The sequence below is a fragment of the Scaptodrosophila lebanonensis genome, unplaced genomic scaffold (assembly GCF_003285725.1).
Source record: "Scaptodrosophila lebanonensis strain 11010-0011.00,11010-0021.00 unplaced genomic scaffold, SlebRS2 tig00000001-arrow-pilon, whole genome shotgun sequence".
Classification (NCBI taxonomy): domain Eukaryota; kingdom Metazoa; phylum Arthropoda; class Insecta; order Diptera; family Drosophilidae; genus Scaptodrosophila; species Scaptodrosophila lebanonensis.
The window spans coordinates 13,346,801-13,373,229 of record NW_022060529.1 but is presented as its reverse complement, the minus strand read 5'-3'; the positions used below and the strand labels follow the sequence as shown (position 1 = coordinate 13,373,229).

General features: G+C 38.1%; 1 protein-coding gene across 2 annotated transcripts; it reads left to right on the top strand.

Annotated features, from left to right (window-relative positions):
- The first annotated feature begins 14,603 nt into the window (after positions 1-14,603).
- LOC115631504 (integrin alpha-PS3) lies at positions 14,604-26,305 on the top strand. Of its 2 annotated transcripts, none has more exons than XM_030528278.1 (8): positions 14,604-14,682; positions 22,144-23,131; positions 23,205-23,307; positions 23,404-23,988; positions 24,057-24,186; positions 24,251-24,613; positions 24,682-25,549; positions 25,607-26,305. In XM_030528278.1, the coding sequence occupies exons 1-8, from the start codon at positions 14,615-14,617 to the stop codon at positions 25,706-25,708; spliced, it is 3,207 nt and encodes a 1,068-aa protein (XP_030384138.1). In that variant the 5' UTR covers positions 14,604-14,614; the 3' UTR covers positions 25,709-26,305. The 2 variants fall into 2 exon arrangements, with proteins under 2 accessions (XP_030384138.1, XP_030384128.1); XM_030528268.1 differs by lacking the exon at positions 14,604-14,682 and adding an exon at positions 20,698-21,038.
- The last annotated feature ends 124 nt before the right edge of the window (positions 26,306-26,429 follow it).

Genomic DNA, 26,429 nt, shown 5'->3' with positions numbered 1-26,429 from the left:
CGTCTGTTAAATGACAAATCATCGACTATATGTAGTACTAGCGATAGTTATAGTATAGAACATTGTTTTCTGGTTAATCGGATCCCTTTTGACATGTTTGAGGAACATTTCATAAAAGTTTTTCCATTGAGAATATATTTTTGTGGAGGTTAAGGGCTGCTTTGGTGATGAATGGAATGCTAGAATCCCAAAACCACTTTACCCATTTGCTTGCTTTGGGGTGCAGTGCAGAGTTGAACCAAAGATCTCATTTTTAGCTAATATACAGTAAAAACTACCTTAATGGACACCTCTTTTATCCGGACACTCTCTTCGGCGGACACTTTTTCTAAAACATTTAATCGGTGTATAAAGTATTTAAGTATTCCCTTAAGCTTAAGGATATTCCTCTTGGGCGGACAAAAATTGGCCGACCGTGAGTCATGAAGGCCAAGAGAGGTTTCACTGTACAGCTAATGTTGGGCAACAGTTACACTTTGAATAAAAGGAATGAATAACTAAAGATGAAGTTGTCGATTGAAGCAAATATTATATACCAATATACAGTGAAACCTCTCTTGGCCGGACACTCACCATCGACCAACTTTTGTCCGGCCAAGGGGAGCGTTCGTTTAAGAGGATACATCAAAATATTTGTATCTGTGCTTATTTGAATTGTTTTTCTATTGAGACGATTAACAGAAATTATCAATATAAAGAATTAAAAAAAAGAACTAAATTCATTAAATAGCTTTACGTAATACAGTGGCCTGACATTCACCGTCGGCCAACTTTTTTGTAATTTAATAATATAATAATAATAATCAAGAAATAATGGTAGAGAGAAATAATTAGAAATAAAAGGAATATGAAAAATATAAATACATAAACAAAACTTGATTATTTATCTTTGTGAAGATTATAACTACAATTATTTTATATATATATTATTTTATATATATATTATTTTATATATATATTATTTTATATATATATTATTTTATATATATATTATTTTATATATATATTATTTTATATTAGGTTTTCTTTCAAAATTGAATCGAAAAAAGTACCCGTGTCCGGTCAAGAGAGTGCCTGCACAAAAGAGTCGAACTTTCTCTAAAAAAAAAAAACAAAAAAAAGGGTTCAAAGAAGGTCCCTTGAAGGAGTTTTCACTGTATTCATTGCTTCATCATAGTATTTGTGTATCTTATAAGAATTAGTGAGCACATACACATAATTATATTTTCGAGCATTCACGAGCTTTCATCGGTTTGTTTTAAATGATAAACTTGAATGAGAATACTATATACTCGAATGTTTATGTCTTGTCTGAAATGCAACATTCACAAAAATATATTGTTTAGGAAATGTCTGGCACTGGGCTGGAGATGTTCCTCAGACCCCTCAGACAGATGGCGGGCTACTTTGTCGAGCATTTTAAGCCACGCACGCCACTCGACCATTGACCATTGTGACTGGGGCTGGGGTTGGGGCTGGGGCTGGGGTTGGGGGCTCCCACATGTCACGTGCATATCGGATATCAAATGAAATGGATGACCAAACAAAACCGATTATTGGTAAACATCAAAGTGACGGGCTAACAAGTTGTTGACATTTAAGTGCTTGCACTTCTGTTCAAGTGGTTGGCGGCGCTGTGGTTGCCTTCTGCATTTAATAAATAAGTACAAGTATGTGATCTGATGAAGTAAGGAGAGAGAGAGAGAGAGAGAGAGAGAGAGAGAGAGAGGGAGACTGAATGGTGTGTGCAAGTACATACTTGTATGCATATATCAATGCATATATGTGTATATTAGTCTGTATATTCCATAGTTCACACGCTAATTAGTATTGCACTTTCGGACGCAAGGACACAGGGACGCAAGGACGCAAGTGGCTGCAATTGTGGTGCGGCATTTGGCCAGCAACGTCAAGGGTATTCGATGACAAAAGGAAAACAAAAAATAGTTTACGTTAAGCTGTCTGGTTGCTGTCTCGTCTAGACTGATTTGCATGCATGTGTTGTATAAGTGTGTGTGTGAGTGTGTGGGTGTGTGTGTGTGTGTGTGTGTTTGTGTATCTAATAGTCCTCTTAGGCTTGTACTGCTGTCGGCGCTTCACATCAAAGCAAAAGCTAGTGCGATTGGCCAGACAGCTCCTGCTTTATAATCCTTCTTAGCTTGTTTGCTGGTTGGGGCCTTTGTTACTTGCATATTGTTTATACTTTTGTTTATTTCGAACTTGAGAAGCTAATACTTATTGTATGACATGGCATAAGACACAAAGTATATCGAGCTCTAATCGCTATATCGTAGACCATCGAAAGTTATATGAACAGATAGGAGCAGCATGACGATAAAAAATATACTGTCCGTTCCAGTTATTGGAACAAATGTTCCATCGCTTCTTCTGGCAGGCATATTATATAAAATATATCGAGACTAATATTTATAACTATCTTAGAAACAATGAAATGAATGAAAATTAAGTATTAATGAAGAAAATTTGCTTGGTGAGAAATAGCCTACGGGCAGGTAATCGAAGATTTGGAATGGATTTATTTTTCACACCAGATAATAAAATATCAAAAAGCACAATGAGTTTAAGAAAGTTAGAAAAACTCTCTAGTGAACGTTTTGAGATGTTTTTTTTAAACCAACCAGTGACTACATTCGAACTACCAAAGCGATTGCAAAATAATGTGATTCCACTGATTTTATATCTGTATTTAATTAATTTACTGTTCCCGTTTTCAAGTTCGATCAAATGTGTAGAAATAGTTTTGGCTTGAATATTAGATTTTCTACAGAATTTGTCAACTTTTCGATGTCATTTCAGTATCACTATACACTTGTAATTAAATTTCCCCTCGCATATGAAGCTAGAACATTATTCAATAAATTCTATGAAAATGCAGCCAAATAGGATTCGACAAAGCGTATATAACTTATAAATATACTCCTAATTAGCATGAAGGGACAATTGGTTTTACAAATTCCGTATGTCCGTAGGCTCTTCTAATCCTTAGGCCAGACAAGCTTATTTAAATTGTTTCTTGGCTTGCCCTTTACTCGGCTATAGAATTTCATAATTACGATCCCAGATTTCTAAACTACAGAATTGGTTATTATTTACTAATAATATACACCTAGTTCTGTTTTTACACGGTCTTTTTTTACACGATTTTGATATAACACGGTTTGAAAATGAAATAGTTCATATATATTTCTTTAGAGATAAGGACCCAATCACCTATTTTTGCATATGATCAATGTCTTTTTTACACGCTTGTTTCTAGAACCGATCTACCGTGTAAAAACAGAATTATACCTTAATATATTTTAAGTTCATTAAAACACAAATTCATATAATTTTTGATCGAACTACATTTTTAAAATAGCACTACTATTATTTTGAACACGACTGTAAGTTTAACACATATTTTTTATATAAGTATGTGTTTCTCTGCCTTTACAATATTTAATTAAGTTAATTCTAATAGAAGTTATAATTTCAAAAATGTTAAAATATTAAATGCCTTAAATTTTACAAAACAATTTCCTGCCTTGTTTGTTCTTCTTGCCAGCAGCTAATTTTTAAAGTCAACGGACGATTGTTTGAGCTGCCAACTCGGCAAATGTCGTACTCAACATTACACTGCGCTACCCACATGAACTGCTTGTCAGCGAAGACAACAACCGTTGCGTTCAAGCAGTGCACATTGTAATACGAATCATATTGTTTTATAATTTATTGAAAGAAAATAAAAACTAAATAAATAATGCCATTTAAATCAAGTTGACACTAAAGGTATAAAGGTATATCCTGTACCTGGTTTAGTAATTCAATTATTTTAATAAAGTTTTTCTCTTAATTTATTTGTGTTTTTCAATTGAAAATGTGCAAAATCTTGAGACTAAAAAATGGATAATTATGCGATTTGTCATAGACATATATACTTGGTGGAGTCTGCAACTCATTTTTTGGGTTGTTACAAAAACAATACGTTTTTTGCTATAATCTTTGCGTAGAAGGCATGAAATGTTTCAAGGAGCTGAACGATTTTTATGTTTTGAGAAATGATCGCTCAGTTTTGTAGCCCTATATAAGAGTATATAAGTCCCTACAGGGTCGCTATTACTGTAGGTATAATTCATTGTCGATGTTTGCGGCACAAATTTGTAAATGAATTCCCAATAAGTGCGTTAAACTTTGGAAAGTCTACCCTGTATAGTATTTAAAAGGATTTAAGAAATATTTAATATTTGCAAACATACGCTTGAGAAAACTTAAAAAAACTTCTTTATTCTAACGTAATGATCATTTATTCGTAGCTATACAAGCATCAGACCCAATGCAATAATATTTTTTATTGTCCCTTTCAGACCCTGATGCATCGTATTTTAAATTAAAAAAATATTTTATGTTTAAAACGAGTTTAAGTCATTTGTTGAAAAACAAAGAAATGATTTTCAGCTAGGATTTTAAACGGGTATCCTGAAAACCCATAAAGGATATTAAAATTGCGAAAACTAGACATTGAGAATATTTTGATAAGATAGAAAGACCATATATTTGAAAGGGTTATAGATATGGGTAAGACTTTTAAAAGTTTCTCGAGAAATGGGAGAAAGGGGGAAAACAAACGGGCACGCACATTCTGATTTCAGTGCATTTGCATAATACTATATTTATAAACCCCGTGCCTACACATCAGGTGGGTGGGGAAGCTTCTTAACAGCGAACTTTAAAATAAAATGAGGAGTTGAAGTAACAAGTTAATGTATTCATCGGTTTAGAGTTAAGAGTAAACGACTGCAATACCTTCGCCACATTCTCACTTCTGTCACTTTTCCAGCCGATTGCCAGCCTGATCTGAATAGCAATATCATGCACATTACTTTTATGTGATGTGTAGTGAGCGTTTAACAGATAGTTTGATAATTTTATGACGACAACGTGCCATCGTACCTCAAACGACTTCCACTGCCGTTGCACGTTGCACGCTCGTGCTAATGTGCCAGCCAGATGGGGGAATAAATAAAACATCTATTCAGCTGCAGAACAACTCCGCAATTTTATGAGCGCCAGAAACAATCGAACAATTTTATGAGCCAGCTATATTCTCGTTGGAGAATATGTTCTAACTACTTATGTATAGGGATGGCTTAGTTCCGACTTATTTCAAATTGGATTTTGCAGCAGAGTCTGGTTCTCAAAAGGTTTCATCAGCTCGTTAAATAATTTATTGGAAGACATTTTCAGGCACACTATTATTTATTATATTATTATATTAATTTAGTTTAGTAAAAAAGGCAAGAAGGTAGCCAAACCGATTATAAGATTGTGGGCTGATATGGAAATTGTATTACACCTTATTCTGTTTTTACACGGTACTTTGGTTCCAGAAACAACTGTGTAAAAAAAGACATTGATCAGATGAAAAAATAGGTGTTTGGTTCCTTATCTCTAAAGAAATATATATGAAATTTTTAATTGTTAAGCCGTGTTATATCAAAATCGTGTAAAAAAAGACCGTGTAAAAACATATTTAAAACAATTTGGGTTAATTAATTTGGGTGCCAACCATGCGGTGGAAGACTAGTTTTCCGCATCCTCCAGTGCAGCCTCATATCCTTTTAGAGCGCTGGATAGTGGCAGCGGAGATCATCCAGCGTTTTCATCGCTTCCGGTTCCTCGCATTTCCTTCATATGTTGTCTGTTGTGATGCCCAGCTTCTTGGCATAGAGCCACCAAGCCATGACTTCTGAGTCAGCATTCTTTTCTTATTAGTTGCAGGAGGAATTAAGTGAGGTTTTTGTCGCTCCCCTCCCTAACAATCTTGCAGTTGATAGTCCTTCCTCATTAGTCACCAGCCTTCACCCAGACTGTAGAGCGCCCTTAGTTAGAAATATTAAATGAAAATGTCGTTTACAATATTTATTTATAATTGCGCAAAACTCGAAGCAATTTGAGAAAACTTTAAGTAAAGTCAGCAATAAGCTTGTCAAGAAAGTGTTTTTGCATTTTGAACTAATTGCGGTTTATTGTACCTATTCAGAGCGTTATATCTGTATTCTTATATCATTGTTATTTGCATCTCTTTTTTTGAGAAACGTCCTAAATTTTTAACTAGGCTGTAGTCTGGCCTTTTTGCAGGACTGCTTATTACTTTGCCATAATTATCCTTCAGCGAAAGTTGTTTGGAGCTGCTGCTTTAATATCTTCACATGATTATCGAGAATTTTCCACTCCTATAACTTCTTGGAGCGAATTTTAGTTTAAGCTTTAGTTGCATGATCAAGCAATTTATAGATGTTTATTAATTATTAATTATCCATTACTTTGCCGTTATTATCCTTTACAAAAACAAGTAGAGCTTATGCTTGGAGCTGCTGCTTTAATATCTTCACATGATTATCGAGAATTTTCCACTCCTATAACTTCTTGGAGCGAATTTTAGTTTAAGCTTTAGTTGCATGATCAAGCAATTTATAGATGTTTATTAATTATTAATTATTCATTACTTTGCCGTTATTATCCTTTATAGAAACAAGTAGAGCTTATGCTTAAAGCTGCTGCTTTAATATCTTCACATGATTATCGAGAATTTCTCACTCCCACATGCTATAACTTATTGAATTAAATTTTAGTTTAAACTCTAGTTGCATGATCAAGCAATTTAAAGATGTTCATTAAAAATGTCAATGCCATCAGCTTTTAAGCACTTGGCGGAGATTGTCTCGGATTCTCAAGTGCTTTCATGTCATTTCATCTCTGATTGCACTCTTCCACTTACTATGTATGTATGTATGTGTGTACCCTTATGTATGTAAGTGTGTATATATGTATGTACATCATTCTCGAATTACGTTTTCTGACACAATTGCGCCGATTGCTGTGACGCCTGCGCATGACCGGAAAGCAAATTGAAAGCAATATCTATTGGCAGTTGTTGTATTTAGTTTTTTCTTCTCGTTTCCGTTGGCTGCGAGTATGTGTGTCAAGATGTTTTCGCTTGAAATGTGACATTAGTGGGCGTCTTGAGTTTGCCTTGGCCAAATGACAAATCACAAATGATTTGCCTGTTACGAGCCGTAATTAAAACACAAAACTTGCTACACTTTCAGTTTCAATACGGGCAGTGGCGGGTCTTTTAGTTTTTTGTTTGCGTTGCTACCCTTTTTAGTTTCGCTGGAAATGTCAAGGGACCTGTTCAGGGGCTGCACCTTCAGCCTTTTTAGCCACAGAGTGTGCAAAGGGTTGGCCATTTAGTTTTATGGCAAGGGTTAGACGCCGCGGCGCCTCGCTGATTGACAAGCCAGCTCTGTGTTGCATTCCCCGCCTCATTTATGAATTAAACAATGAGACAGACAGTGCCATGTTCCCGGCCATTTCTGTCTCCCTTCACGGCCCAGTGACGTAAAGCTGGCCTCCGTTGCGATGCACACCTGCATTGATTTGGCGGCGACGTCATCAGTGTTTGTTTCACTTCCTCCGGCAGTTGGGTCCGCTGCCCGAATACGGCGTCGCCTCCTTAATATACATACTTGTATAGCCACAGCTGCAAGAAAAACAACAATAATAACAACAACAACAAAAACAACACAACAAACAGCACTTTGACTCACGTAGTAGCTCCGATGCGAGCTTCTATTCGAGCTATCAAGCGACTCTATCGCTATGCTCGTAAATACGAGTGCGACCACAAAAAGTACAACAAAACGAAATAAATATTGTCGAAGAAATTGATAAATGCCTTTATACGAGTACTTATGTACTTATGTACGTATTGTGACAACAGTTTCTGTAGTGGAAAATGTGGATGGACTTCCGTTAAGTGGTCGTCGCCAGAGCCAGAGCCAGTGCCAGTGCCAGTGCCAGCCCCATCGCAGACTACAGATAACTAAGCGCTGGCAGATAATGCCGGCGATCCGTGGTGGGGGTGCACATCTGTAAAATCCAGCTATATACATTTCCATATATACATAGCATACAAAGAAGTGGCAGTTGAACAAGAACACCCAGTGGCTGCAAAACGACACTTGCAAGTTGCAACGCCCCAGCGCGTGCACTGTGGAGGAAAGACACAGTTTAATGCAAGCAATTAAAAATATTTAGAATTATTTAAACATCATTCATTTTTAGTTAATCTAAATTCAGAATAGCTTCTCCAAACGAAGCGCAGCTTCGTGAAAAACAGGGAAATGAGGAGCTGTTTGTAGAGTGTATTTATTGTTATTTGTGATTTGTAATAAAAGAAAAAAGAGAGAGAACCCAAATAGTTAGATCTTACCTGCTTGCTACACTAATCTGAAGAGTTTGTAGTTTTTAAAGCACTGTCTTACTACAAGAAGAGTATTTTATGGTTGTTTGTTTTCCACTTTGGAGATATACATAAATGTTTGCCCTCAAGAGTGATTTTTTTCAATGGCAACTCGTTTCCTGTAGGCTCGTTGAAAAATAGAACTCATCTGGAATTGGTAAACTCGTATAAACGCTCTCTATCGTGCTTGCACAGTTCACCTTCACCAGGCTTTGTGTCCAACTGCATCCCATCAGCAGTCCGTATAATGTAGATTAGATTGCGTATGCCTGCCAAGTCTGTTTTCTTAAAACTAGCTTTATCTAAAGACAACATATTTTGCAATATGCCTAGCTTTTCAATTTAATTCTAGTTAAAATACAATAATTAATATATCATAGCAACGTTAAAGGCGAAATTTCTACAAGTAGAACTGGAACTTTTTTGAGTCCATTTTAAGACTTTATTTCTGGCATTTACATTTAAAAATCGCTGATTTAAGAGCAAATATTTATCAATAAGCCGAGCTGTTCCATTTACTTTGGCTTTCCAATCATTTCTTGTTACACAATTCCATTAATGTAACCACCTCCAACACACATTCTCCCAAGAGAGGGAACAATTAATAAATCATAGTAACGTTATAGTATGCCAAATTTCTGGAACTGGAACTTGTTTTGAGTCCAATTTAGGACTTTATTTATTATATTAAAAAACTATATTGCATTCTCAATAGCACCAAAAGGAATCATTTAAAAATCGGCTGATTTAAGAGCAAATATTTATCAATAAGCGGAGCTGTTCCATTTACTTTGGCATTCCATTTGTTTCTAATTACAATTCCATTTATGTAGCCACCTCCTACACAAACACAAGAAAAAGAAACTATAACTTTGAATTTCGTACTGATCAGGCATTCTCCCAAGAGCAGGAACAATTAATAAATAATTTTTAAAAATTTCTGGAACTAAAATGCAATTTAAGACTTTATTTCTGGCATTAACAGCTCTAAGCAATAAACAAACTACAGTGTATTCCCCATAGTACCATAAGGAAACAGAAAAACAAAAACATGGCTCAGGGCTAAATTAAACAGAAAGGATGTGCATGCAAACAAATATACATAGTACATACATAAATAAAAGTACATACATATATAAAAGTACATACATACATAAATTCGAAACAAATACATATGTTTATTTGTATGTATGTTTCCCCTCTTTGGCGCTTGCTGCCGAGCCGATTTCTCGTTCCACTTTCAACATTTCAACAATTAGCGGACTTGTGTGTTATGCTAAATCCATATGTGCACATGTGTGTGTGTGCGTTTGTTTGGCTCTGTGTGTGTGTGTTTGTTTGTGCATGTGCTGCTGTTTCAAGTGCAGAGGCTCAATATCAAAAGGCAGACGCGTGCGAGGGCGTCTGTGGGTTCATGAACTTCAATTATGCAAGAGCAGCAACGATGTTGTTGTTGCCACCAATTGCTGCTGCCTCCAATTGCCGCCGCCTGCTGCCCTCACTGCAGGTGCAGCTACACTGACAAAAAAAAAAAACACGTGCATTTAAATATTTACACGTAGATTTAAATATTTCTAGTGTGTTTTAGTAGACTTAAGTCGTTTGAATATTAAAATATTAAATTCATAGTGTGACGGTATTAAATGATTAATGATGATGTGGAAGTGGGCTTGATTCAAGCCAAAGGTTTATTTTTTTTATAATTATAAAATATTTCTCCCATTCTTTTTCTACTCTACTGTATCTAATTCTTTCCAATAACGACATTTCCATATATCATATTTTATATACATATATATTTATATATACATATATTTTATATATTTATATATTTTGTTGTATGGGAAGTAATTTCAAATTTTTTTGATTATTAATTCTTATCAATTATCTTGACGTTTTTTGAAATTCTTTTAATTATCAATTCTTATAAATTATCTTGACGTTTTTTGTGCCTTTTATATAGTTTAGATCAATATTAATATTAAAAGTGGAGAGAAGCTGATTGAAAACCGACTTGAGAATTCTAGTCAATTATAGTTTAATATATTTCTATTATATTTAAATCGACTACAAACATTTAATTTACAAAATGTTCTATGGAATATAAATAAATAAATTTAACTATTGGTTATTTGAAGTGGGTCCATACTAAAATTAAATATGCTTTAACATTAAATTGAGAGCATGGTACACTTAAAGGACAAAGATTTACACTCTGTTTTGAATATTATTCATATTTCAAGTACTGAAATTGAATCTGTTTTTATTTTAATTTACGTTGTTTATATTTGATTGTTTTTTAATCCTTATCCTTTATTTAAGATCTGTCCTAGGTTGGACAATTATTAAATTTTATGATTTGAATATGAAATAGTAGAGCATTAAATTTATTATGAAAAGATTCATCTGTGCTATGCAACTATTTTTATCAGTGTACGCTTGTGCGTGCGTGTTGTGGAATGAGGGTTAATGGGCGTGCAGGGAAAGAGGGAGCTCGTGTTGCTTGCCACGCTCATGTGGCAGTGGCACATAATTGTTGTCAATTCAACTAGCCGGGGCATGATTATGCCTTGTGCCTAAGTACGATTTTCAACAGCAACCATATCTAGAGGAGACCACCCCTGCACTGCCGCTTCATGTGCCGCCAAAAGTTGCACGAACACTTTACAAGTTGTTGGGCCACATGTGGCGCTTGCCCCATTATTGTGCAGTGGCAAGTTGCATTTATGTTTACTTTAAGCTCGTAATTGTTTCGGTAACATGCGGCAGCCCGCCAATGAAAACAAATTATAAATGCTTAACAAAAGTTTGAAGCAGCTGCCACAGAAACAAAACCCATAGCAACCCATATGTACATGCATATGGACATATGTATGTGTGTAGTATGCCTTATGTAGTGTTATGGCTTTTTATTTATGCATTAAACGTGTGAAGTTTTATTAAGTAATTTACAAAAGCGAGAATTGATATAAGGATGCACGTTATCGTCAACTGCCACTGAAGTGAGTGGCTTAGTTGCCCTGCAATCGCGCATTATTCAATTATACGCGCTCATATACTACTCGTATATAGTACATGAGTTACATGCTTACTATACATGCATGTGTATATGGGTATTTATATATCTATCAATGCACTGAATGGGACGTCTCGCGGCTGCTCTTTACTTATCGGCAGTTGGCGTTGCGGTTTCATGTTCATGTGGCTCGACCGGCCGAGCACTTCAACTAGCCCCCTCGGCTCGACTAAAACTGCCCATAGAGAGGCCCCTTCCCCAACACGCTAGGGGGTCAGGGAGGCATGTCGACGTATAATTTGGTTCAATTTCATGTCAAGCCATCATTAGCTCTGCCCTATCCGGGTCGTGCGTGCCGCAGACCATACGAGTAATGCTGTTAATCGAGTTGGGGTAGGTCCATTTCGTAAAGCAAATAGCGCTGATAAGCGCAGTCGCATAAAAGCGCCTTACAAGTTCAATGGCATCGGCAAGCATTTAAACACTTTAACTAAATCAAACAATGATTATCGTGGCACACAAGAGCTCTTTGGTTTTATGACGACACATGCTTTTAATTTTCATTCCGCCCTGCCATAAAAAATGTCCAACAGTTCAATGATCATAACTCCATGCTCAATATAATTTTTAATTGCACGCAAACACGGACTTACTTATAGTATATTTATGTAAATGTGACTCGGGATGAGTGTGCACATGCCTTGGAAAAAAAAGAAATGCACGACACTGTGACGATTTCTTGATGCAAAACAAAACAGCCCCAGTCCCTTGTCGTCGTCGTTGTCGTCGTCGTCGTCGTTCTGGGCTGCTTGGTCACTTATATAGCGGGTGGCTGGCACACCCAACAAAACCATAGAAAGTGGTTTGCTCAGAATGCATTTTAAATTTACAATAACATTCATAACTACTTTAGCTGATTTGTGTTGCAATTTTAGAAAATATAGTTCATCTACATAAAATGAAAAATAAACTGCAACATCAAAGGCTTTAACTTTTAAAATTATGACCAATGCAAGCCATTATACCTAACATTATATTATGGAATGCATTTCAAGTGCTAGTTTAGAATACTAATTAGTTTAGGGAATGCAGCTTAATATCGATTTAACGATAAGACATATAGTTCCAAGCCCAGAATCGTTCAGATCCTCAGCACTTTTTCCAATTCAGGCAAGAAGATGGAAGATTTCAACGACGAGTTCTAAACTACGATACACATTAAATGGATAAAGAACAAATGCTTTTTAAGGTAGAACATCTTTGGCTTAAAAAATGTATAAAATTCGTATACCAATCATTGTTTCTTTAAGTATTTCATACTTTTAAATCAACCCTAATGGGAGTTATATTTACATTAAAATTGCCTATCAAACGAACTTTTAACTTCGAGTTTTTAGTACAAATTTGAAGAACTCTAAGGTTTGAAGAACGCAATTATGTATGAAGCGTTATAGACATATCCTGTCCGTCTGTATGAGCGCGATTAACTTTTCAACCAAAGCAGCTTGAGACACCAAACTTGGTAGTTAAACTTGATCGTTAAACTTAACTTATGTATATTAGAATCTATACTATTTTATATTGCGGCCAAAGGCCCGTTCGGAGTATCAATGAATGAAGACATCTCAAGCACATCGTGCATTTTTAGTCTTGTATTGTAAGTATCTCGCCATAATTTGGAGATTAATCAAAATCGGCTTATTATATTATATAGCTGTCATAGGAACGATCAGTGTAAAAATCAACAACTTTTTTGTTTCAGAATAAAGCAAATTTGTCATTTATAAATATTTTATAGTGCCTGTTCATTAATAAATCGAAATTAATTGGGAAAAGCGCAGAAAATGTGTGGTAAAGGGTATTCAAGAGTCGGGCTGGTACGACGTCATCTCTTCATACGTTACTAATGCAGAGATATAAATCATATCTCTATCATAAGTTTGCCCTGAGGTCAAATGTTTTCTGAATTTGCTGTGAATTTGTCAATAAAATAAGTTACATGTAAGATTAGTCTTCAACAAATCGGCTTATTATATTATATAGCTGTCATAGGAACGATCAGTATGAAAATCAACAACTTTTTTGTTTCAGAATTTAGAAAATTTGTCATTTATAAATATTATATAGTGCCTGTTCATGAACTCGATAAGCTATATCATATATCTACCAGTGAAAACACTGGCACCACAAAGTTATTTTAGTTAATTGGGAAAAGCGCAGAAAATGTGTGGTATAGGGTATTCAAAAGTCGGGCTGGTACGACATCAGAGATATAAATCATATCTCTATCATAAGTTTGCCCTGAGGTCAAATGTTTTCTGAATTTGCTGTGAATTTGTCAATAAAATAAGTTACATGTAAGATTAGTCTTCAACAAGCTTAAACAAATCATTGAAACTTTGTCGGGTGGCCGGCCACTAAATCACTCGCACACACACATATAGACATGCGTCGTCATCACACATACAGAGACGCAGACGCAGACACAGACACAGACACGCACACCCACATCCATATCCACGTTCATTCAATCCGAAGCCTGCCACACCGCCAGTCGTGTGCATCGTCAGTCTTCAGTCTCATTCCGTTTCGGGACACCGTTGAGGTTGCATGCTAGTCCGAGCTCTTGTTGCTGTGTTGCTGCAGTGGTTCTGGTGGTGCGATATCAGCGCTATAGATGGAAAATCGGAAGTGGTGCACACACAATACGCGTGGTAGATCTGTGCAATTAGGCGAAAGTGAAACGTTGCTTTGTCAGCTTGTAAACTAGATGTAGACTAGTTTTTTAAACGATAAACAAGCCAATTATGCAAATACACATATGTACAGAAAATCAAGTGTACATATACATATGTACGTATATATCTTTGTGTCGACGAGCTCAGCGTTCATGTGCCGGCCGGTTGTGAGCATAATTCAATTAAACAACAAAAAACTGAAAAACAGTCCAGCTTCTAAGGCGCCAATTTGTTGAAATAATCGTAAATACTTTTGCTGGAATTCTTTGGGCCTATGTGTGCGTGTTTTGCATAATTGTGATTTATTAGTTTAATTAAGTGGAGCTCGAACAACTAATTGAATAAGTGATTAAGTGAAATTCTGAATTACGCACGGGCGAAATTTTCATTTAAATTAATGACTGTGAATTAAGTGCAATTAGAATGCGGCTGATGCATTGGATGTTGCAGCTTCTGCGGCAGTTGGTGCTGCTGTTGCCCTCCCTGCCCATTGAGGAGGTGGCGGCATTCAACTACTCGCCACGTGCGAATCTCGTGATACGAGAGCCAACACCTATGAAGACATTTGGGACGAAAAGCCGCAGCTCCTATTTCGGATACACCCTGGTCATACGGCCGACGAGGTGAGTCAGAGGAAAATTGTCATATTATGAGAGGTGGGCGATTGTTTGTGGCACAGCAATGCGATAAGCAGACATACGGACACATCTGCTGACATTTTTTAAAAGGAAATCCTTGTAAACCGAGAGGTTCGCAGTGAGATATGAAACTCAGCCCTTTCTGGTTTTAAAACAAATATTGACAGTCGCTTACGATTTGATTTCGTATGCAATATCTATTGCAAATATTCATTTTTTTATTTACTTATATTTTTCTATTTACGATAAAACGATGGAAAAAGAACCCCTTCTATTCATATGTGTGTAATTCTGCTTTAATGCGGTTTCAACAGCTTAATAAATAGATAAATATTCATAAATAGAAGTGAAATATTTATGTCGCAAACGAGATTAATGTCTCACATACCAATAAAAAGAAGATATTTCACAAGAAGTGGATCAAAGATTCAATACATGAAATAACATTATTTGAAATATTTTTACATTTAGGTGGCTGCTATTAGAGAATTCAAGCAAACCACAGAACCTCTCTCTCTCACTCTCTCTGTGGAGTCCGCACCTAATTAGTGGGCCTTCGGCTTTTATTGGCGTTTACCGCAACAGTTAGCACATCGTATTGGTTTTATTTGGCAAATAATGAAATTTTTGTTTATGCTTCCACCGACTAATAGAAATGGTTTGTCAGTTTAGGTTAAAAACCACAAATATGTTGGCGTTATCGCGTTGTTGTTATTGTTGTTGTTATTATTGTTATGGTTGCTTTTGCTGTTACAACAAAAACTCGTTTCGCCATCATAAATTTGACTGACAGCTGCATAAATAGGAAAAAAGGCAAATAATAATACATAGTAAGAAACTTATATATATTTTTCGTTCAACTCCAAAGCCACTCGAGAGACACTGGAGCCATTTCTAAAAATAACAAAATAAAAACCCGACTTCAATTGCCTTCAATTCAAATAGCCCCAGCTCACTACTTGGAGCTCTACAGATACAGACACGGGTAATTGAAAAACTCTCGTTTCGGAGCGCTCAAATGGCTGGGCGACCTACATATGTATGTACACGTAGATATGTATGTAGATATGTACATATGTAGATATGTATGTAGTACATACATAGCGACGACAACGGCGGTTACTTTTGTTTAGAATGACATGACATCAGACTCACACCTAAATGCCGCAAATCAAATAAAACAGATCTAAAAAGATTTCTTCGGCTGCCTCTAAATCATATACCCTTTACTGTTCATGCCTTTTCCTTCAAGGCTTGCAATATAGACAAATTATTATTATTACACTTTCTTCAATTGATTTTGAAATAACACAAAAAGAAATCCCATTGTCGATTTCCATTTGAATTCAAAATTCTGGTTTCCCTGAGTGCCAAATATTTTTCTGTCTAGGCTAGGTGAAGCGTGCAAATAATTTGCATACGATCTTGAGTTATTTTCCAAGTAAGTTTTGAAGGGCTAATCCCGATATAGGCGTTTGTAGAAAGTTTTATTTTATTATACAACTCTTATTGATTTTAATTCAATTATCATTTATTTATGTCTGAGCACGCCTTTAAAGTGATTTTCCGATTTGAAGTGATTTTTCGAAACCTTTTAGATATTTAAGGGTATATCTTAATGGCTGCAAACACCCTTTCTGTTCATACACTATGTTTAAACTATGTTTTTCAAAATATTAGATGCTTGAAAAGTGAAACGAAAGCAAATGCTGCTTGAGAAGGAAATTGCGACTGTTTCACTCAAAAGTTACTTTTCATCGAAATTTTCGGAAAATATATCAAACATACTTGCATGTTATAATGGGATCAGCTTAGACGGTAATTTTTTTGAATTTCTTATCACGCTGAGCATTCAGAACATCTACAACATAGGCTCTGCGCTGCTACTTTCTGCCTGTCACATAATCGCATTATGCCCCTTCACTTGTACCATAGTGTAGGGTATATCAATAAACTATAGTATAGTCTCGTAAAAGTCGCGTGAAATTTCCTTCTATGGCTTGCAGAAAATTTCGTGTGTGTTTCTCTTTTATTTTTCGCACTTTCTGCATTTGGAATTGGAAGTCGCCGAGGCTTGTACGTGATCATAACAAGTTTTTCTGTCCAAGTGGTGTTAGCAGAGTTGTGTGTATGTTTTTTTTCATTATTTCGAATACATCTAATTGCTTCCTCTGCCATCAGAAATAGTACGAAACAAAAAATAACAACAACTCTTCGTTTTGTGTACTCGTTCTATTACTCATAAGCAAAGCTTACAACGCTCGACACAAATTTTAGTTTATTAGCTCGCTGGGCACTGTGCCCTGTAATTATGGCAAATTATTTTAGGAAATTAGGCATGAAATCACGACAAGCTGTAATTTATTTCACATCAATTGGAAGTAGTGCGGCAGCCGGAGTTGCTAAACAAATATGTTGGCGCCAAATCAATTTGCAGCTTCCTGTCACCTGCCGAGCTCCACTTCAATGCAAGTCACCAAGTATTGTGAAAAGTGGAAATCGTCCTCCACGCTTCTCTTCACTACTTCATCTACATCCTGTACATGCACTCCCAATCGAGAACTATCTCGTAATTGACAAGTTTTCACTGTCTTTTGTTACTTTACATTTAATTGAAACTAGTAGAATTTTAACAAACAAAAAAGAACCGACTTCAGGTCTTCGGTAATTTGTCATTTAAAGTGACTTAATGTTTCAGGTATAGAATTTTCAGCTATTTGAGGCATGTTTATGGTAGTTTTCTCAGAACTCGACGAAATTAAATGGGACCATTCGGGAAGCACCAGTTTTTAAAAGAAAAAAGAATCATTTATGGTAACAATCAAAAATACAGTAGAATTGAGAGCTTTCTTCTTTGCAGAACCTAACTAAACTCTCATAAAAATACTCTTGAACTACATCCTTTCCAATAATCAATCATCGAAATCGGTTGGCGTGATATTAAGTAATTATTCCATATCAAATTTAAGACTTCTATGTCTTTCCCATGGATGCCATTGTCAGTACTAGACAATTTTAAAATGGGACCAGCTTCAAATAGCTAAACAATCATAAAAATCGGCTCACCCAGTCAAATGTGCTGAGGTAACAAACTTAAAAAAAAGTACAGATGAATTGATAAACTACTTGTACTCATTATTTAAAGTCGGTTAGTAATTAAATTTGTAGCTGTTATTAATATTGCTATTCAGCGTTACACTTCTTATCAGTTAGGTCGGTCTAAAAAGGTATTTGATTGGTTAACTGATTCATTCGATATTATATATAATTGCAAATAATCGCTAATATCAGACTTTATTGTAGCTATAAATACTTAGTCGTAATTATTTTGATAACACAATTCAGTGGCAGTAGGTCTTTGTTCCATATAAGAAACTTAGAGACGAAAGTAAGGCAACTAAAGCAAAATGTCATGTCAATGTTAAGACGGATGTATATATTTCATTTGTCGATAAAATAAAATAAATAAATAAAAATAATTTAAGCTTTAATGTTTACAAAACATGACATTGTTCAAAATCGCTTTGAACAAAATGCTTTTATAAAAAATTGAAATTTCGCAAGCAATAATTTCAACTACCGACGACTGTTAAACAGAATAGGCTATAGCACCCATTAATGGTTATATGTATATGTAACTGCAAACTCTATAATCAAAGTGTATTAAAGCATGTAAATATCAGTTTGGCCAACAAATTATTCAAATTATAAGTACTATAGTATTTTTTCTGGAAGCCTTTTTAAAAACGACATTTAATTTCGATTTGTGAGTAAGACTTAAGGAAAATGAATGACGCGAAAATCAGAGCAGGTCCCAAGAAATTACAGAAAATGTGGTGACTATTTCGCAAACACTGGTTCAACTGAAACTTTTCACATACACGTGCATACCAGAACTTTATACATATTAGTCGTTCGTCTGCAGTTAATTACTAAGAAAATTTAATCATTGGGCTGATTTACTCGTAAGCTGCCTTGTCGTGTCGCATGGGCAGCGAAAATTCAAGCCCAGATGCTCGCATTCGTTTGCAGTGAGTCATAACTGTTTCCAAATCCCGTATCGAGCACACATACATATATACACACACACACATGCATACATGCGTGCGTGCGTATATGAGGCAACGTCTGCCCAACAACAAGAACAACAACAACAGCTGCATAATAATGCAGGCAGTCGAGACAGCTTAGCGCTTCTCAACTGTTTTTAGCCGCTTTTTCTCGTGGTCAATAAACTCGATGGCGGGCATAGCTTTTGTTCTTAAATATTTGTTGGCATTGTTGTGTGTGTGTTGCTGCTGTTGTTGTTGTTGCTGCTGCTGTTGTGTCGCCAATGTGGTCACAAAGATTTCTGAGTTCCATGCGTGCGGCCTCACTGCCCGCCCATTAGCTGCTGTCTGTCCGAGTTACATGCACACATACACAAGCGTACTCTCTGAGATATAAATATATATGCCATATATGTAAGTATATACTTATGTATTGAGTCGTATCTCTAAATTGAAACAGAGCACCTCCACTCGACCACCCACGCGCTGCAGACGAAGAAAGCTTTGCTGCACTCAGGCTGGCCATGCAATGCCACACATACAAACAAACATGCCGTTATGTAAGTGTGTTTGTGTGTGTGCGAATGCTCTGACACTTCACTTGGATGAATCATTCGTATGACTTTTTATTTATTTATTTATTTTTGGGAAATACCCAAGCTAGTGTTGGTGGGACGGTCAGTTACAATTATGTTTGTATGTATGTATATTTGTTTACTTGCTATTATTGCTGCTGTTGCTGCTCTTGTTGTTGTCATTGTTGTTGTTGAACGTATAAGTGAAAACAAATATTCGTTGATTGTTTTGGCATGAATTTCACATGTGGGACTAACAGGTAGCCATGACAATGTGCTTACTGTGGAAGTTTCGACCTTTAAAACACATACATATGTACATAAATATGTTTGCACATTTTTTTATATTGTTGTTATCGCGCCTCACACTTTTTTCAAGTGGCAAACTTCAACAATTTGTTTGTCAGAAGAATATAAGCCTTGTCTCATCTATTAGTCTTGTGACAGCTGAGTATTTGAGTTTCCAACAAGTTTCGAGTGCACTGCAGTTTCGAAAAGTCTCTCATATTACTACTACATACTTAGGTAGAATGATGTTTGAGAAAACTAAAAATTGATGATCGAATGGAGTTGAGTGAATTGTTTATTTTTGCGTCAAAAAAGACTTGTTATTTTAGTACTCGAATATTTGTTGAAAAGAATACAATTATGACTTTCCTATATTTACTTGAATAGATAAGCAGTAAAATAAATTAATTTGCATATTAGAGGGTTTTTATAAGTAAGTAAAGCATCGAATCTATTCTCTTTATCTGAGTGATAAGAATATTTGCAAAAACACAAAACGCTGTTTGCTATAATTATGTGTTTCTATATTTGATAAGCTACCTAATACTTTATCTCTCAGTACAGTGTAGTGCTATAAAATATTCAGAATGCTTGGCCTTAAATGTTTGTATTTATCATTTATTCTAGTATACTAAAATTATTCCTATCGATAACAGAAACATACTTGTACTTGAATTAGTCACTATTTGCAGTATTTTTTTGTGCTACCTATTGAAGGATTGACATTTATTTTATCCTAGATGCCGCCCACTAGGTACTATTTGACTTTTCGCTTACTCTCTTAAGGGGTGTGTTGAATTCGATTGCAGGCAAGGGCAACCAGTTGTTTCTTCCCATAAATGGTGAAGCGCCATAAACGGCGCTCTTATTAACACGCACACTTATACCCACACATAGGCAACGGTACTATGAGTAAGCAGGTGGCCGGTAGCTTCTCACAGTACGTCTCACTCTCTCTTCGCCCAGTGCAGCTCAACTCTCTCACTTATCACCGACGTCTACGAAGTCAAGAGTTGCTTCTGCCGCTCAGTTGCCTTGCGACACTCATTCAAGACGGTTGAAGCGCGTTCGCGATTCGTGTGGGTTGCGAGTGGCCAAGAGTTGGAGATAAATAAAATAATCGAAACGTTTAGTTTTCATTCGACGGCTTTGGCCGCAACATAAACCAGTTATTAATAAAATCGAAAAGCGATTCGTCGTTTAACACTCACGCCGCCAATATGGCAAGACGGCATTGTCAGTCCCGCCACTCTCGGCCCGGCACAATATTGATAACAACATTGTTAACAATCGGGCTATGGGGAAGCGCCTGCAGCTACAATTTATCACCCCGACCCAATAAAGTGATCAGAGATCCGCAATTTGTGACCTCTTTACCAAAAGGCCGTGCCTCATACTTCGGTTACACGATCAGTTTGCGGAAAAATGGGTAAGCCTGGGCTTTTGGGGTCCCCTGGTCGCTTGCCGTTACCACAAACAGGTTGTTGGAGTTGTTGATGATTCATGCATTCCCAGCGCCGAAGCGGCTGAAACTTAAAGTCCAGTTCAATGCGGTACTTGTGACGAATAAGCGCAATAAAATACATAAAACACATCATGTTAGACACACAAAATCTCAATAACTTGTTCACTCCAAATGATGAAGTCATGCCCCATGTACTACACACACACAAGTATCTACATCTTTTTGTATGTGTATGTGTATGGTTTGTAGATATAAGAGCATGTTGGGCGCTATCACTTTCTCGACTGCTCTGCTTTCGTGGGTGGTGTGTGATCGTGTGTGTGTGCGAGTGTGTTTGTGAATTATGCGAACCTGGAATTATGCAAATATTTGCGACATTCGCGCACGTTTACACATTATGTGAATAGTATTGCATTTGGGAATCGAGCGATATTCCTAGCTAACCTAATTCAATTGCCAACTGAAAGCACATAACGGTGTATTATGAGCACCAATGCCAACGGCAATTGTTATCGCCCGCAAGCGTTCCGTCACCTTTCGTTTCAGTCGATATTGCTCGATAAGATTACGAGGGTGATACTGTTCTTATTGTTGTTGTTGTTGCTGCTAGATACCAGTGTGTCTAAAAATGCCTTTGTATTAAATGCTGGTCACCTATTGCCAACGCCCTGAAAGTCACTTGTATTGTCTATGACTTCGTATTAAGTATACGCACCGTTCACAGATAATGCCCCGGTCTTTATCTGTTTAAGCCAATCAGCGATAAGTGCAACGAGCGCTCAATATTTTTCGAAGAAATCTAACAACTCACTTCCAATTTCGAAATGATGCATACCAGAAATTGGTTCAATGTATCATTCAATAAATGTAAATCTATTGATGTTACAATTGAGGGAAGTTCAAGGTTAAATTGGTCAAACGATTGAATATTGAAAGCATGAGACACTATATGCACTCGTAATTATGTGTGTGTGTGAGTGGGTGACTCAGGAACGTGTCTAACTATGTCTTTGTTCCATTACTGACGTTGCCTTCTCTTCTCTTCTCTTTGTTCCGTCGACATCGACAGCATTATAGTTGGAGCACCGCTGGCCCAATCCACCCTCGAGGCGCAGCGCAACGTGAACGAGACGGGGGCCATCTATAAGTGTTCCATTCAGAATGCCACCTGCATACCATATGTCCTCGACGCGAAAGGCAATGTTCGCATTGAGACGTCGGACTACACATTCGACTCGGAGATGCGAGATAACCAGTGGTTGGGCGCCTCAATGGACGGCGGCACCCAAGACACAGACAAATTGTTGGTGTGCGCGCCCCGATTTATAGCGCCGAGCATGTTCGACTACCATATGCACGGCATTTGCTACTGGGTGGCCGACACGTTGGGTGACACACCGCAGAATGTGAAGAAGATTTCACCGCTGCGGCTCAAAACGGATCAGGTTCAAACGGATGATACGGACCATAAGTTCTACTACTATATATTCGCAGAGCAAGGTCTCAGCGCTCACGTGTCAGACGACCAGGAGGAGTTCCTGATTGGTGCCCCCGGCATACACACGTGGAAGGGATCCGTCATACGCTACCGCAAGACGTTGCTGGTGGACGACCCATCGGCCAGTCGCCGCGATACAAGCAGCCTGCGTCGCAAACCACGCGCCAACGAAAACCAAGAGAACTCGCCTCAATTCACATACGAAACGAAAATTCCCAATCCCGCCCTGTGGGGGCAGTCTGATGATTCGTACTTCGGCTACTCTGTGAGTTCTGGCCACTTCGACAGCGACGATCTGAAGAAGCTGCTCTATGTGGCCACAGCACCTCAGGCCAATGAGCAGTCGGGCGAGGGATACATCTTCGATATACGCGACAAGACCATTAAGAAGTACCATGTGTTCCGGGGCGAGCAGTTCGGCGAGTATTTCGGATATGCGGTGTTGGCTGAAGATCTCAATGGCGATGGCCTCACTGACGTCATCATTTCGGCCCCACAGCACACGCTCGAAGACTCGAACGATAACGGTGCAATTTATGTATTCACTAACAAGGGTCAGGTGAGTAATGCCCGATATATGTTTGCCCGATTTGGCAATGTAATGCTTTGTCTCTGGTTCCCACCAACTGCAGTTCAACTTCGACTCAAAGCTGCTGAAATCACCGATTCCGACGAAGGCACGTTTCGGCACGACACTGACGAGACTGGGCGACATTAATCACGATGGCTACAATGGTGAGTGGTCCGCTATATATAGATAGCTCAGCTTACACTCGTACCGCTGCTTGCTAACAACACCTTGACACCTTCTGTCGCAATCCGATTGCTCAGACATTGCAGTGGGCGCACCCTTTGCGGGGAACGGCTCCGTTTTTATCTACCTGGGCAACGAGCAGGGGTTGCGCGATCAACCCAGCCAGCGGCTGGATGCACCCCAACTGGAACCCTCAAAGTATGGTGAGCACATGTTTGGTCACGGCCTGTCTCGTGGCTCTGACATTGACGGCAATGGCTTCAATGACTTTGCAATTGGTGCACCCAATGCCGAGGCCCTCTACCTGTATCGCGCCTATCCGGTGGTCAAGTTGCTGGCCACCATTAAGTCGCAAGCCCGTGAAATCAGGCCGGAGCAGACAAAGTTCCAAATCACAGCCTGCTACGGCTTGTCCAGCACATCCACGTTGCCCAGTGCACTGCAGCAGGATGTGGCAATACGCATCGTCGTCGATCCGCAGGTGAAGCGCGTCAGCTTTACGCAGACGCGCACCAACGAACTGTCCTTCAATGCCACGGCGGGCGCAACGCAACAGTGCCGGGTCTTCGAATGCAATGTGGTCTACAGCGTTAACGATATTTTCAAGCCCATCGATCTGGAGATGCACTACCAGCTGGTTAAGGGGGTGCCCGACTCGGAAGGTAGCTGCGAAAATTTAATTTGTTTTCGCACTTTTCATTAAATAGCAATTTCGTTTTAAATTTTACAGAGTTCTGCGAAACGTGCGTTGCCGTTGATCCCGCAGATCCCAAGGTTTTCACTGAAAGGATAATATTCAGCACAGGCTGTGTCTCAGAAATTTGCATTGCAGACCTCCAATTGGTCAGCAAAAATGTGGAGTAAGTAAAGCGTGGTTTCCCCAAATCATCGCATTCTTATATTTCAATCTTGCATCTTCAACAGCAACACATATACCCTGGGCAGTGACAACACCTTCCGAGTCAACTACGATATTACCAACAACGGCGAGGCAGCCTACTTGCCCCAGTTCAATGTGACTAGCTCGAGCCGCTTGAGATTTTCCCAAATTCCGTGGAATTGTAAGGTCAACGATGCAGTTATGGTCTGCGACCTGAACCGGGGACGTCCCTTGGCTAAGGGGGATAAGGACAGCATTTCCATTAGTTTCGATATGAGTAGCCTCAGGGACAGTTCTCTGATAATCAGCGCCGAGGTCTTCAGCACGGGCTACGAGAAAAATCCAATGGATAACAAGCTGACGAATGTAATCAGCCTGAGAGAGTACACCGAAATTGATGCCACGGGGTAAGTTTTGTCGCTAGTCTCTGCACTGCAAGGATACTAACAACGAATACCTATTAATTTTGTTTCAGGAGTCAAACGAACGAAGATATTAACTTGGAGCATTATAAAAACACGGCTGAAATAAACAACAATTACGAAATCAAGAGCAATGGGCCCAGCACTGTGGGAAAACTGGAGATAAGTTTCTTCATACCGATCGCCTATAAGGTGGCTGGCTCCACAGCTACTATACCCATCATCAATATAAACAATCTGACGATGCAAGCAACCTACGATTCGCAACTGGTGGCCATCGACCTGGTCGATCAAAATAACACGCAGATTCTAATGAACACTGTTGAGATCTCGACTAGCATTAATAAACAGTATGTGGAGAAGAATACGATCACCCAGAATGGAAACATCGGCCATGCCCATCAAACATGGCAAGTTTTGGACTCAGACTCAGTGGCCACTGCTTCAATGTCGCGTAAGCGCCGGGATCTAAAAGCTCTGACGGCCAACCGAGACCAATACGCACGTATCTCTAATGCCAAGACCCACGATCTACCCAGCGAATACAAAGAAAAACTGCCAGTTAATCGCACAATAGTGTTCAGCTGCTACGATCCCCAAATGACGATATGCGTCCGCGCCAAGCTCAACGTCTATAACTTTAGGCCCGAGAAACCAATAACAGTAAAAATGCGCTATAGCGTCGATCTCAATGAGGTCAACTCCATACTAATCGAGCCATGGGAGTACTTTGCTATATTCATTGACTTGGGAATACGCAAGGAAGGGGATCTACTTGGCAGCTCGATCTCTGTCAAACGCAAGATCGACGCGAATACTATCTCAAAGCATCAGAAGTCCTCACTCTCCATCTGGATCATTATCTTAGCCATCATTGGTGGCTTGCTGCTCCTAGCGGGCATTACATATCTAATGTACAAGGTGAGTCCGCAAGAACGCGAAATTGTAACAAATCCTTCTGATTCCTTGACATTACAGATGGGCTTCTTTGAGCGCAAGACGAAAGAGGAGCTGGACAAATTGGTTCAACAGAATCCAGTAGAGCCCGAGGCTGAGAACCTTAATAGCGACCATAATTAAGCTGACTTGTGTGATTTCCAGTGCTCGCAGAGCATTGGCTTAGGCTAAGTGTACGACATCACGTCCCAGGGAGGGTGCAACCGAACCCAACTCCTGCCTGCATCCTTCAATGTCAGTCAGTCAACAGGGTACTGTTTTGGCCAATTGTGTTCAATCAGAAACGAGTTGTAGAATGTAGAATGATTGTTCTCACCCGCGATGCATTCAATGTTTTTGCTGGTCAGAGTAATGCTCCAAGTCCTGTTTACATATTTTTATTTTTACAAATTATTTATGAATGTTACATTGCTCCTAAGTTTATAAGCCCTTTTTGCCATTGTAAGGGCCCCTTTTCCACTTATTCGCATTGCATTTTGGGCATCTCAAAGAAAACTTCACATCAGTTTCTAATGCATAACAAAAAGGAACCGCTTCCTGGGGGAACTAAGCTATTTGTATTACTATATATAGTTTTCCCTTGCAATAAAGATCTTTTGTGTTTGTATATGTAATGCGTTAGTTGCGGGCAGTGGAACTAGGGCCTAACTGTATATGTATAAGATATTTGTAAAATGAAAACGTTCTTCTGAATTATACCATAAAAGACTTTACATAACATTTGAAAACGTATTCGCTTTTTCATTGTGTGAAATCAAAGATCTTAGTATTATGTAAGCGAAAGTATTTAATAAACTCAAAGCAAGATAATGGCAAACAACAAAAGGTGTTTCTGGCTTCAAGA